The sequence below is a fragment of the Trichechus manatus genome, unplaced genomic scaffold (assembly GCF_000243295.1).
Source record: "Trichechus manatus latirostris isolate Lorelei unplaced genomic scaffold, TriManLat1.0 scaffold00036, whole genome shotgun sequence".
In the NCBI taxonomy this organism is placed as follows: Eukaryota; Metazoa; Chordata; class Mammalia; order Sirenia; family Trichechidae; genus Trichechus; species Trichechus manatus.
Window position 1 is genome coordinate 6974348 of NW_004443972.1, and position 15515 is coordinate 6989862.

At 39.9% G+C, this 15515-nt stretch overlaps 1 protein-coding gene across 1 annotated transcript in view; it reads right to left on the reverse strand.

The window, feature by feature from the left end:
- The window catches only part of ARL5A (ADP ribosylation factor like GTPase 5A), a 57113-nt gene extending 46602 nt beyond the window's left edge, over nt 1-10511 (reverse strand). Inside the window, exon 1 of the mRNA XM_004375380.3 lies at nt 10145-10511. Coding sequence (XP_004375437.1) covers nt 10145-10190 — 46 coding nt within the window. The 5' untranslated portion in view covers nt 10191-10511. The remainder of the gene's footprint in view (nt 1-10144) is intronic.
- Between the last annotated feature and the right edge of the window lie 5004 nt (nt 10512-15515).

Genomic DNA, 15515 nt, shown 5'->3' on the forward strand with positions numbered 1-15515 from the left:
GAGGAGTGTGCCTCTTAGCTCAAGTAGATACAAGAGACTAAACGGGCAGCTTCTGTCTGGAGGTGAGATGGGAAGTCAGAGAGGGTCAAGAGCTGGTTGAATGGACATGCGGAATCAGGGGTGGAAAGGAGGAGTGTGCTGTCACAGTACAGGGAGAGCAATTAGGGTCACATAACAATGTATGTATAAATTTTTGTATGGTGAAAAAAAAAAAAAGCAATGATTCTAAGGATGGAGTAGGACCAGGCAGTGTTTCATTTTGTTGTACATGGGGTCACTATGAGTCAGAACCGACTCAATGGCACCTAACAATTATGGTTTATTGCAATGATGTTTTCTAAATAAACTGTATAATTGTGAATGAATTAAATCTATATTTGTAATAAATGTTTATTTTATGTACTATTATGGCAATTCTTCAGCTTAGAACTGGGGTGAATATTAAAAGTATTAAATATTTTATTGCACTTTGCCTTTACATATTGACGTATTAGGTATGATAGTACACTCTGTATTTCTAGTATTTCATGAATAAATTCTTATCAATAATATTAAGTGCTGGTGCCATGGTGGCACAGTGCTTAAGAGCTCGGCTGCTAACCAAAAGATCAGCAGATTGAATCTACCAGCCACTACTTGGAAATCCCATGGGGCAGTTCTACTCTGTCCCATGGGGTCACTTGTCGCATAGGGTCACTATAAGTCAGAATGGACTCAACAGCAGTGGGTTTGGTTTTTTTGTTTGTTTATTGTTAGTAGTGAAATGTCACCTACATCAAAATTAAGTGTTTTGAGTGTGTTTTATAGTACTAAGTTGAGACTTTCCTCCTAGAAAAGTATTTCAAATCTTCAATTTAATATTTATACAGTTATTTTAGGAGTGTTTTTATTGCAATACCATTTTTAAAGTGACTCAGTGCTGTAGTGAATTCTAGTATATATTTAAAAAAATATATTTTACATCTTTTTTTTGTATTGAAATGTTTTCAGGCAGTGATTAAAACTGAACATCACTGTCACTTTAGATTTAATTACTAAGAAATGTGTAGAAATAGTTTAATATTGCTACTTTTGAAACTAATTACCAATCTTGGGATGAACAAAATTCAAGTTAATATAAAAATGCAATATTATTTAGAATGTAAGGAACAAATTTTGTAGCCATATTTCTTCAGATGAAATTACTCCAGGTTATCCATTTGCAGAATATAAATTTGAAATTGGGGAGTAAAAAACAGGTCTGAACCGGTTCAGTCAGGGTCGACAAAGTGAAACCAGAAGAGACCCGAATTTTTAAAATTTTGTGGGCCGGAACAATAACTGGAACAGCAAAAATTAGTTTGAAGCCCTGGTTCAAACTACCAACATTTTGGTAAGCAGCAGAATGCCTAACCCTTTGCACCACCCAAGGACTGATATATGCATACAAAAAGATAATTTCATTGTGGGCACCTTAACAAAATTTTTGACCATTCCAATTGTTTGATGCATGTGAATCATGATAAGTGTTTGTACTTACAACAGGTCACTGCCAGTATAATTTTCTTTTGTATCTTCTATGCAACAGCATACCTGCACTTACTCAGATAAGCCAAAACGACTATATAGTCTTACATACTTGGATGGAATTTTGAGTTATCACTTAGGCTTTAGTTTCCCAATTAATACTTCACTGCTTTGTCATGGAAACACTTCTTACTCTTCTTGTTTCTGTTCTTCATTTTCTCTTGACACGTCCAGGCAACCTACCAGTTCCATTCATTGCCAGCTTCTAAAAATCAATATATGCCTCTAACTACCAGTCAGTAGATAAAGTAAAAAAAAGTAACTCATTCTGGAGGTCTTCTATCTCTGAATCATACTACCATCCATTTAAAGACAAAGTCAGAAAAACTGGGAGTCATCCTGACTTCACTCTCACCTCATATCCAAACTGTAACTAAGCTCTATCAATTCTATCTCACAATGAGCAGAAGACCCATTTCTGTTATGTTCAGTACAGTTCTCTCAGTGCTTAGCACAGACCCTGGAATAAAGCGTGTGCTTAATAAAGTATTTTTCAATGAGTGAATAAATAATCAGATCTGGATGATATAAAGTTTCAGAGTGAGGTATCTGAACAATCAAATCACTTGCTATTAAAAATTCAACTTTCAGGAGCCCCTTCTAGCCAGGCAGTACCACGCGGCTTTGAAGCTACTCCCTTACTCTGCTCAGATGAACAGGGGCATCCCTGGGGGCATTTTTTTTCTTTTTGTTTTTTTTTTTCACTTCTTTGTTTTGTTTTCTTCTCTCTCTTAGTCTCCTTTTGTCTTTCTTCGTTTCCAGTTTCTCGATTTATTCATTTTTTCTTTTACCCTTTTTTTTCATTTTTGTTTTTCCCCATTTCTCAGTCTCTCATCTCTCCACTCCAATAGCAAGCTCCCTTAGCACTCTTTTTTGTTTGTGTGTATGTTTTTGGCTCCTGTTCCTCTCTCCTCTCTCTCATCTTTCCCATACCCATCCTAGCTCCATATATCACAAATCTACCCCCTCCTTCCTGCCTACCTGCACCGTGTGCTGAACATCACACTCCCAAGCAGCACAGGCACAGCCTACTGGAACATGCCCTGCACTGATTCCCGGTCCGCACTGTCAGCCCTGGTATGTGCCACAAACAACCCATCCAAGAAACTCCCCTTCAGCTGGACTTGCCCTGCTGTACCATATCTGAGTGACTGACCCTGCCCATTGGAGAAGGAGGTAAAAAGTATTGTGCCCACAGACGAGCAAACAACAAAGAACGCACAGCCTGCCTGCTCAGACATAACCAAATAAAACAAAACAGCAAGACGAAACAAACAGATCTACAATCAATAAATGAGGAAAATAACCACTGAATGCCCTGAAGACAGCAGACAATATCAAAACATTTACAAAAACAGGATAGGATGGTTCCAGTAGGTGTCCAAAATAAAACACCAGATGACCTTCCAGTAGAAGAAAAGGCACTAGGACTAAATGATACGGAATTCAAATCTCGAATATTCAGAAATATCCAAGAGCTGAAGCAAAAAGCAGACAAAAATGAGGAAAAAATAGACAAATTCATGGAAAATACAGACAAAAAAATGGAAGAATTCAAGAAAATAATACAGGAACAAAATGCTAAAATAAATTCACAACTAGAAATCATACAAAAAAAACAATTAGAAATCTAAAAGATAAACAAAAAGATTTCAGAAATGGACAGTGTCATAGAAGGCCTGAGGGCAGGTTTGAAATGATGGAAGATAGGATCAGCAAAATTGATGACAAACACTTGGCTACAACTCTGTTCGAGGAAAAAACAGAAAAAAGAGCGAAGAAAAATGAAGAAACCCTGAGAATTATGAGGGATACATTCAAAAGCAAAAATCTGTGAGTGATTGGAGTTCCAGAACAGGGGGAGAAAACAGAAAACACAGAGAGGATCACTGAAGAACTGCTGACAGAAAATTTCCCCAATATCATGAAAGATGAAAAGCTGACCATTCAAGAAGCTCAATGAACCCCATATAGGATAGACCCCAAAAGAAAATCACCAAGGCATATCATAGTCACACTCGCTAAAACCAAAGACAAAGAATCCTGACAGCAGCTCGAGAAAAACAAAAAGTCACAGACAGAGGATAAACAATAAGACTAAACTCGGATTATTTGGCAGAAACCGTGCAGGCAAGAAGGCAAGCGGATGACATGTATAAAACCTTGAAAAAGAAAACTGCCAGCCAAGAATAATATATCCTGCAAAACTCTCATTCAAATATGATGGTGAAATTAGATCATTTCCAGATAAACATAAATTAAGGGATTATGTAAAAACCAAACCCGACTTAAAAGACTTATTAAAGGGAGTCCTTCGATTGGAGAACAAACATCAGACCACAGGCTGAATACAGGACACAGGATTGTACTAGCCAGATACCAACCTAGGAAATGAACTCTTAAGGACTATCGAAAACCAGAAGAATTACAACAGGGAACCAGAGAGGTTAATCTGTAAATGACAACATCAGAACAATAAAAGAGGAAATAAACGGTGTAGGTACAGAACCTTCTAATGGAGAAGAAGGCAAGGCGATACCAAGTAATAATGGACTGGTTCAAATCTAGGAAGATAAGGGTAAATTTCAAGGTAATCACAAAGAAAGTTAACAAATCTACTCATCAAAATAAAGATGAAAAACATAAAGTCTCAGTAAAAACAAAACCTACAAAAACAAAAGAAATGAAAAAAATCCACAAACAAAAGGAACTTAGCACAGGAGAGTAAAAGGAACAAAGAAAACGGCAGCAGCACAAAAAAAAAAGCACAACAAAATGTAATCCTACTCCTAGGAATATATCCTAGAGAAATAAGAGCCGTTGCACAAATAGACATATGCACACCCATATTCGTTGCCACATTGTTCACAACAGCAAAAAGATGGAAACAACCTAGGTGCCTATCAACAGATGAATGGATAAACAAACTATGGTATATACACACAATGGAGTATTATGCAAAGATAAAGAACAATAATGAATCTGTGAAGCATCTCATAACATGGATGAAACTGGAGGACATTACGCTGAGTGAAATAACTCAATCACAAAAGAACAAATATTGTACGAGACCTCTACCTGTAAAAACTCATGTAAAAGTTTACACACAAAAAGAAAGAATCTTTGTTGGTTATGAGGGATGGGGGGGGACTAAATAGACAACAGATAAGTGGTAACTTTGGTGAAGGGTAAGACAGTACACAATACTGGGGAAACCAGCACAACCTGTATAAGGAAAGGTCACGGACACTCCATAGACACTTCCAAACTCCCTGAGGGACTGAATTGCTGGGCCGAGAGCTATGGGGACCATGGTCTCGGGGAACATCTAGCTCAATTGGCATAACACAGTTTATAAAGAAAATGTTCTACATTCTACCTTGGTGAGTAGCGTCTGGGGTCTTAAAAGCCTGTGAGCACCCATCTAAGATACTCCACTGGTCTCAATGCTTTGGGAGCTAGGGAGAATGAAGAGAACAGGATACAAGGAAAAGATTAGTCCAAAGGACTAATGGACCACTGCTACCAAGGCCTCCACCAGACTGAGTCCAGTACAGCTAGATGGTGCCCAGCTACCACCACCGACTGCTCTGACTGGGATCACAATAGAGGGTCCTGGACAGAGCTGGAAAAGGATGTAGAACAAAATTCTAACTCACAAAAAAAAAGACCAGATTTACTGGCCTGACAGACTGGAAAAACTCCAAGAGTATGGCCCCCGGACACCCTTTTAGCTTAGTGGTGAAGTTCACCATTCAGCCGAGGACTGGACAGCCTCCTAAAACGAAGCGGGACTAATGAGGCACAGCAGTCCAGGGACACGGACTAGAAGGCAGGAGGGGATAGGAAAGCTGGTGATAGGGAACCCAAGGTTGAGAAGGGACAGTGTTGACATGTTGTGGGGTTGTTAACCATTGTCATAGGGCAATACGTGTACTGTTTAATGAGAAACTATTTGCTCTGCAAACCTTCATCTAAGGTACAAGAAAAGAAAAAGAGTTATCTAAGTGAGATCAAATTGACAACAGCAACTCAAAAGGTTTGATGGGAAGCCTAGGGGGCAGTGATTTGAAGATAATGGTCATGGAATAATTTGGTAAAGGACAGTGAGAATAGCAGCACAACTGGAAGAACGTAATTGATATCACCGAATTGTACACGTAGAAACTTTTGAAATGATCTAACTTTCGCTGTGTATATTTTCACCCAAAGAAAGGTCCTCCAAGGTCGGGAAGGGGTTGTTAACCAATGTCATAAAACAATACGTGTACTGACCTGTTTAATGAGAAACTATCTGTTCTGTAAATCTTCATCTAAAGTACAATAAAAAAAGTTCAACTTTCAAAATTTAGAAGTATCATCAATTTAAAAAAAAGTTTGAAAATAAAGTATAGCAATGGTAATATAGTATAGCAATGGTAATGAAGTTTCAAATAAAAAAAACTTCTCTTTTTCACTAAGAAATTGCTTAAAACAAAGCAATGATTATACATGGTAAAATTAGAAACCCAACCAAGAGACAGAAACTGTATAATAATTTGAACAGGTAAAGTTTAATATTAAAAAAAGTATGACAGGGGATGAGAATAATGAGGGATTGTCTAGTACCAAGTAAGTGTAAAGATTACAGGAATGAAAAATATAAGAACTCCACTACCCCTAGGGCTGAGACAGAACACCCAAGGAAGAACAACCTCAGGGCTGAGATCCAGATCCCCTTGGAGGGAATGGCCATGGCTCGCTCAATGTCAGAGAAGTTGCTGTAGTGCCACGCCAGTTCAACTTGCTAGAAATCCTGCTTCTAGGGTGCTAGAGAAAGCTTTCATTGCGAAGTGTTTCGATGGAGGCCTTCCAATATGAAACCACTTGAGGTGGGTGCTGGGGGAAGCTGCTTGTGCTGCAGGAGCAGAGTGGAGTCTGCTGAGAGCACACATGGTAACCAGGAAGAAAATTTCTTTCCTTCTGCGATATCTCCCTCCAGTGCTGTCCACAAAGCTTAACTTTGTGTTGAGTGGCAAAAGAAAAATATTTAAAGGACCCATCTCCATTTCCACAGAGCAGGAAACAAGAGTGAGTTTAAAGTTAGGCAATACATTGATAGCTGGCACAGTCCACCCCTTTGGCTACTCAGCTTCCCTAAGTACTCTTCTATACATCTTTGAACTCTCATGCAATTAAAAAAAAGAAACAAAGGTAGGTTCCCCAGCACCAGACTCCTGAAACGCGGGTGGCTTCTCCAGCACTCAATCATTTATAATTCCTTTTCTAAGAACCAAGCAGATGAGTGATACAAGACACCAATCGGAAGAGTAATATAAATAAAGCTATCAACTGGGAAATTCCACAGCTTCTTTCACACTTCACTTAAGTGACAGAAAGTTGTTCCTTTTATCTAACATGAATCCTTTTTATGCAAAGAAAGTGTTTTTAAGAGCACTGTCTCTGGTACCAGACAATCTTGGTTAGAATCCCAGGTCTACCACTTTTAATTCTAGGACCTTAAGCAAGTTACCTAGTGTTTCTTTGCCCTTGTAAAATAGGAAGATAGTATCTACCTCATTGGGTTTTTGTGAAATCAACTAAGCGAAGATTAAATCAACTGACCCGCACAAAACACTTATAATCGAACTTTGCACAAGTCAGGAAATGCTGACTATTATTATTTTATCTGTAGAGATGGAGTTAATCTTCTATCACCTCACAACAAAAGAAAAAGCGCCATTAGGGCAAGTGACTTTGTTTTGTTACCCGCCTTATCCCCAACACCTAGAAAAGTTGTTGGCACAAACCAGGTGCTCAAAAAATACTTATTTAATAAACAAAGCACTGATCACAAGCCCTTCTCTACTAAAAGACATTAACAGCCACAGTTTGAAACCCTAAGGAGCCCTGGTGGCACAACAGTTAAGCGCTCAGGTGCTAACAAAAAGGTTGGTGGTTTGAACCCACTCAGCTCGTCTGCGGGAGAAAGACTTAGTGACCTGCTCCTGTAAAAGAGTACAGCCAAAAAACCCTATGGTACAGTTCTCTGTTATATGGTCACTATGAGTCAAAACTGACAGCACCTAACAACAACAATTTGAAGTCCTAAAATTATAAAGACCTACAGCTCAGTAACTGAGGAACAGTTAACAGGAAAAGGGGGGGAAAAACCCACAGGGAAAAAATGGTATCAATCTCTTCCTTTAAAAGACCAATAAAAATCTGCAACACATTCCTTAAATGTTTTAACTTGCCTGGCTCTGGCATATACAGCTGTGTGACCTGGGAAAATCACTCTACTTGAGCCTCAGTTTCCTCTTATCAGGGGAAAAGAACAATTACTTCAAAGGATTTTTGAAACACTTAAAAAAAAAAAAAGATAATGTATAGGACAACATCTAGGACAAAGCTCGTACTCTACCGAAACTACATATTGCCTAATGCAATCTCCGGTTTTTCTAATTTGAGCACTGCCCGATTAGCTTTCATTGTGCACTTTATCTAAACTTCAGTATGGCCAATTATGCAATACCTCAAAATCTTCTTCTAAAACGTTTCTGTGAAAAGAATACAGGAGTGTGTTGTTTCTTCTGAAGATAAAATAAAGCATCCATATCCAATTTAACACAGAACCAAATAGAACAAGTAGCTAGCATTAGCTTTAATGGTGAATATTTTGAAAAGCAACACTACTGATAACCACATCATTTAGCAGAGCAGAAAGAATTTACTCACATTTTCACAATACTGACATCTAACTTTCTAGAACTTGATTTCATCAATTGTTCTGGCTATTAATTTCCCAACACTGAAGTAAATGTCCAGTCAAAAATTATCACAAAATACAGGTAATAAGAACACTACTATTAGTGATGTTGAGCAGTCACAACCCACAAAACATTATTATTTTCTATTGGTAAGTAGCTGTGGGCAAAGCTCTAACTCATTCTTAAGTTACAGAAACAATTTTATCATTGACTCAAAACAGAAAGTGGAGAGATCTATTTTTCTGGCATTACTAGAGCTCAATTAAGTGTTTCTAAAACTCATAGCAGGGTTATAACATTATCTTTGCAAAAAATGATACAAAATTATGGATGTTAAAACTAGATTTTATCTATTTTAAAAGCACCACTAGTCTTACAGATAAGTTTTTAACTTATTTTACAGACCAGATATTTGTGGTCTAGGGACTAAGCTTTCAAGATTTGTAGGCTCCACAGTCATTCAGTCAGGATCCCTGGAGTTATAGGTGAGAACAGCTAGGCCTGGAGTGGTTAAGTGACTGCTTCCCCCACTCTTTCTCCCAACAAAGACAGCCAGAGATAGTGGGGATAGTTTTCTCCACTTTATGAAAAATCTCACTATCAGAAAAATTATTTGAAAAGCTACCTTTCCATTTAGTATTATGTGATCAAGTTATCATTTTTTTTTTAAGATACACAAGGATTGATAAAAGTCCTGTTCTACTCCTTTCCCATCACCTTCTTGTAAGAGCTGAATCTTGAAGAAGCAGGTGGGGGCAGTAGGTGTATGTAACAGAAGCCACCATTCATAAGTGGAAAACTTTGGGATGTGACACCACTACCAGCTTACACAAGAGAAAAACATAAACGAAGTTACTGACAGTAGGAATGACGACTCACCCAATTTGAGTTAAGAAACAAAAGCACACCGCTACAGTGTATCTTAATAACTATGAAATATTTTTGTTTAAATTGTATCCTCCTTCCCCAGTTTTATACACTCGTTTTGTAACAAGTTTCAGTAAATTTCACATGCATTTAAAGCAATGCTTAAGAGTCAGGATGAACTTAAGCATCCGTATACGATAATACACTCTATACTTGATAACTTGCTAGCTACCTACAGGTAAAAAATGTTCCACACGGTATATGGTTAAGTGCTTTCAGTGAAACACTTTAACATTTTTAACTCTGAAAAAAAAATCTAAATAAGCAACACGAGGAAAATAATCTAATCTTACTTAACCTTAAACACACATATAAATAAGGCAAAAGGAGAGAAGTCCATCACTATCCACGATGTTGAAGAGTCCCCCTAAAAAGAGGGCTAGGATGGAGGGACGCCTCCTTAGGTGCACAGGGCAATTCAACAGCTATTCCTCATGTTTTCCGCATTCTGCAGCCCTCGATAGCTCAGTGTTGTGGCTAGGGACATAAACTACAACCTGCACCTCAGAGGATCCCAGCATTTCTGCGTAGTTCAAACACAATTGCTGGAGAAAGACAGGGTTGTAAGACAGGCGAGGCTGTGCCACCCCGGGAGGTCGAACGTGGGGCAAGAAACCTTTTCCACTCCCAATTGAAATCGGAGCAATGGGTGTATTTGCAGAATGGATTTCTCAGAAAGGCCCGATAAGACAAAGGCTGCGAGTCGGAAACCATGCCCAAGCTGAGAAGTGGAGGGCGAACCGCCCCAGCATCACACCGCCACAGCTCGCACCCGGCGCAGAGTCGCGCCCGACCGCGCCGCCCACGCTCCGGAAGTATTCAGAGACCCCCCCAACCCCAACCCCACCCGGCCCGGACTGACCCTCTCCCCTACCCGTATGCCCTCGGCCAGAGCTCCTCACCCTGGTGATTGAACAGTCTCCATATCCTGGTGAAGAGAATTCCCATTCTCGGGCAGCGGACCCCCCTCCAGCCACCCGGGCCGCCTGGCCTCCCCTGGCTCAGGCTGAGGCGGAGGAGAGAGACGTGCCAGAGCCTCCGCCTCTGCTGCTGCTGCTGCTGCTGCTCCCGTGCTTGCCGCCGGTCCGCTTCCAGGGAACCGGAGGGAGGCCGAAGCCCAGGCCGCCCTGCCGCGCGTGAGGCCCCGCCGCTGCAGCCGCGGCGCTCGCCTGACTCGCGGACATCGCCGCCGCGTTGTCTGCGACGAGCCTCGCGGGCCACCGTCCTCCCCCAGCTCCTCTCGGGCGGCTGCGGTGGCGGTGACCACGCGGGCGGGGGAGGCGAGGGGGCCGGGCCGGGAGAGCGCAGGCGCGCGATCGGATGGGCGGAGCCTGGGAAAGGGCGCCCGCCAGGCCATGCCTTATTTGCATAACGAGGCAACTAGAAGGCCGACGGCGTGAACCTGAGTTCTAGTCAGCGCGTGCTGCGGGTCGGGGCAGCTGGCTCTTGACGAATTTCCGTAGCGTCCCTGCTGAGTTTTTATGTTTTTTTTCTCTGTATTTCCGCCACAGAGCCATAATGTAAATAATCATATTATTGAATGCCCAGTACCCATCCCTTCTTATACTTTACACCAGAAGTCCCACATCCTGGCCCTCAAAAACGTGGCGTTCTGTAAAGGTTATTGAGAGAAGCCAAGAGTTCTTTCACGCCTCATGCCCCCGACACCCAGATGGAGCCAGTTGTCTTGCCTAGTCAGTCAGTAGACTTATGGACGTTTATATTACCTCCGATCTTGTCCCTTCCCTCTCTCACTCTATCAGGTCGATCTTGCTTGAAGCAACAATTCGATCACGTCACACACACACACCCCACCCCCACCCCCACCCCCGTTTAAATGCTTTTAGTGGCCATTAAAGCTGTTTAAGCAGGAGAGTCCAAATACCCTAGACTCATTGTCCTCTACAGTATGGCCCCAACTGTTCTTTCCAGCTATATTTTCCATTGTTTCAAGAAGTCATTCCTGTTAAGCAGTTGGTGAAATGTTCTCTGCTCTTCCAGTCTTTCGTCTACACCTTGAATAGCTACGTCCCATGCTATTAAGGTGTCGCGCTGTATTTAATCAGCCCTCTTATTATTATTCAGTTGAAAACTGGGATATACATGAGTCATTAGATAACTTGATGTCAGTGTTTTTGTTCCATGTGTTATTTTTTTTTAGCTGGGAAAGATACTTAACCTCTTAAAAAAAAAAATTGCCATGGAGTGGATTCCAACTCACAGTGACCCTATAGGACAGAGTAGAACAGCCCCATAGGGTTTCGAAGGAGCGGCTGGTGGATTCCAACTGCCCACCTTTTGGTTAGTAGTCTGAGCTCTTAACTACTGCGCCACTTAGCCTCTAACCAAACCAAACCAAAGCTGTTGCAGTGGAGTCAATTCCAACTCCTAGCAACCCTGTAGGACAGAGTACAACTGCCCCATATGGTTTCCAAAGAGCAGCTGGTGGATTCCAACTGCGAACCTTTTGGTTAGCAGTGAAGCTCTTAGCCACTGTGACTTAACCTCTAGAGCCCTCAGTTTTCACATATGTAAAAGCAGAGGGTTGATTTCTGAAGCCTTTGTTTGATTCTAGGTCATCTTATGAGTATGATGATTAGTCTGGAACTCTTGTTAGAGGCAACAGGTGGGAAGAAAGAACCTGGGGTTTACTCCTCTTCCACAAAGAAACCAGAAACACTTAATTCCATCCTCTTCTACTCCCCTTAACTTTAGTAAAAGGAAGAGGAAAAAAAAGTGGGAGCTGTAAAAGCCGTTTTGCACTGCTTTGCCCACCCTCCAAGAGCTGAATGAAATTAAAATAAACAATCAGCTACACTTTTCCACCTCACTTCTCCTATCTATGGAAACCTCTATGGCTGCTAACACAAAGATTGCAGTTTGAATCCACAAGCCGCTCCTTGGAAACCCTATGGGGCAGTTCTACCCTGTCCTATAGGGTCGCTCTGAGTCAGAATCAACTCGACAGTGTGAGTTTGATTTTGTTGGTTTTTCTCTTATCTATGCACCATTTTATCTTAACATATACAAAAATAACTTGTTTGATTTCTCTGGGACTTTTGGTTAAAAACCAAAGGTTTAAACTCTATAAAGGAGACTTATACAGAAAGGGAAAGAAAATCATTATGTTGATCTAAGTCTGTATTTACATAATAAAGTACTCTATAGGCTGATAGGAGCCCTGATGGTGCAGCGGTTAAGCGCTGTGGCTGCTAACCAAAAGGTCAGCGGTTCAAATCCACCAGTAGCTCCTTGGAAATTCTATGGGGCAGTTCTGCAGGGTTGCTATGAGTCTGAATCGACTCAATGGCAACAGGTTTGGTTTGGTTTTTATAGGCTATTAAGAAAAACAACATTGTGTGCATGACCAATTTGCATTAATTCTTTTCTATTTCCATTCTTGCAGCTATAGGTAATGCTTTTGGCAGTTCTAACATATTTTGCAAACTCTCCACACATCTCTGTCAACTTAATAAGTGGATGTCATATCCATTTCAATTATGAAGTTAGTTTCATATTTTATAATCTATACTAAGCAAATGATCTCCCAGATTATAAATGTCTTTCAAAAACAGATTAAATAAATAAGTTTACTTAATATAATCTTGTCAAACTATATGAGCCATGGGTGAAATACAAATTTGGAACTACAACTGTATAGGCGTAACTGGGAATCTTTGTTCAGTGATGTGAAGCTGGTTGTGAAAACAGACTCCTTGCAAGTTCTTGTAAAGATGAATTTATCCATGATTATAGAGATGTGCAATATGTCATTAGAGAGACTTCTGCTTCCAGCCATGAGAGAGAAGGATGGTCCAGAATTACTCTCCTACCATAAACAAATAGAAAACTGGACAAAACATAGGAAACAACTGTTTTCAGATATTGGATAGCACACAGTGCATGACTGTGCCCTGACAAAAGGGAAACAAGAAAAAAGAGTCTTAACATTGCCTAGATTTTTCTTTTTCTTTTTCTTTTTTTGATCTGTTGGCAATTCCTAGACTGCTACAGAGGGAGAGGGGCCCCAAATAGAGTCTAGCAACTTCTTTGAGTAGAGGTAACAGATCAGAGTTATAAGAGGCCATCTCACAATTTGTGAAGCAGAGTAACTGAAAGGAGGGAGCTACAGAGAAAAGCTCCAGAAACCTGCATAGGGGGCCGCTTGAGTCTTTGGCTGTATATGAATCTGAGCTTATGTGGGGGGAACCTCATGAAGGTGGCCAATAACACAATTTCTGGGGGAAAAACAATTACCAATGAGTTGTAAGACAACTAATTCCCAGAGTTTGTAGGAATCATTGGAGTTCCCTTCAGCCAGAGTGGTGAAAACTCACTGAATGTATGGAGCATGGAACAGAGATCACAGAGAAGCCAGGCTTTAGAGGAAGATTTTAATTAGCCTAAGAAAAAGCACTACTCTAGACAAACTTGGAAAAAAATCAAAACCAACACCAAACCCATTGCAGCCGAGTCAATTTCAACTCATAGCAACCCTATAGGACAGAGTAGAATTGCCCCATAGGGTTTCCAGGGCTGCAAATCTTTATGGAAGCAGACTGCCACGTGTTTCTCCTAAGGAGCGGCTGGTGGGCTTGAACTGCCAACCTTTTTGTTAGCAGCTTAGTGCTTTAACCACTGTGCCACTAGGTTTCCTGTAAAAAAAGATCAAACTAATCCACAATTGCCTGTCAAAACAAGTCCAACATTCTTTAAAAGAATACAACAAGATCAAGTCATCAACAATGTAAAAATTTATAATGTCTTACATCTAATAAAAAATTACTGGACATACAAAGAAACAGGAAAATGTGATCTATAAGCAGAAGAAAAACCACTCTACAGAAACAGATCCAGTCTCAGGGAGATTAAGTGATTGGCCAGAGCTCATAGCTTGAAAGTGCTATATGTGGCTTTGAACCCAGGCTGACTGACTCCATAGTCTACACTGTAACCATTAGGCCAATACGCGTGCTGTATGAAAGAGCAAACAAGATGTTTTCCTCCACAATCCATTTTATTAGTGGAAATTTGCTGATGACAAGAGAGGTAGCTTCAGGCAGATGGCCAGGTTGATGTGGTGATAGCAGTGAGCTACTATAATTCTTCCATTTGGGAGTTTCAGATTGTTGGTTGAGATACCTTGATAGTTGGGGCAGCCTTATATAGTACCTAATTACTGATATATCATTAATTCCATCAACATTTACTGTATTCCAGGCATTGTTTTGTATGCACGTTAATATCTACCTTACAATCATTACATATTATATATATTTTTAATAAAGTACTTTAGAAAGTTATAATGAGCTTTGGTTTCCTTCTTTGTAGTTGGTTCTAATAATCCATGCCCTGCCTACTTTCCAGAGTGGTTAGATGGATTAAATGGGATAATGTTTGAAATAACTTAGCATGGTTCTAATGCAGTGATAATAATCAATATAGTACACATATTACACATTTCTCTGAGTCGGAATCAACTCGATGGCAGCGGGTTGTTTTTTTTTTTTTTTTCCGGTAATGTGAGGAAAGTCAAGTGATGATCAAGTCATAGCATGGACAACTGACACTGAGCACATTTAATGCCAAGTTATAAGCTATATATTATGCATGGAATTTATACTGGTACAAGATACTGTTGGAAACTTCTGATAACTGCTACACTAATCGTTCAGAGGTCTCTTCGGAACAATAAAGTTTGCCTACTATTTTTTTTAATATCGTACTAAATCCTAAATCACACATAATGTGTGTGTATGTGTGTTTAACTTACAAACTCTTTCCTAATATAGCACAGTATTTAGGAAATAGTCATTTAATTGAATCTATTTTGAGGGTACATGTTCAGACTTTTTTTTCCTATAAGAGGTATAGGAATGCACCCATTGATTTTTAGTATCTCTTCAGTATATGTCTAGAATAATATAAAGGAGAGGTAAAACGCTAGTTCGAGTGTTTTTCTTTTCATTTATTATATAAAAGAAAAAAATTAATGCAGTTGGTTTGTACACATTTAAATTCCATAAAACAAATCCATAGAAATTAGGATACTATATGCATGCACTCTGCATTTTCTTTGCTAAACATTTTGGTTCACAAAAATAACACATTTTTTTCCTTTAAAGTCACTAAAGCAGAGGGAGAACAAAACATGCAGCACTGTACACATTTGCATAGTATATTTTACCCAGCATGCCTTGTAGAATGCTACACATACCTATACAAGAAAAATAAAAAGGGGCAAATTATCAAAATAAAGAAATAAAATTTAAA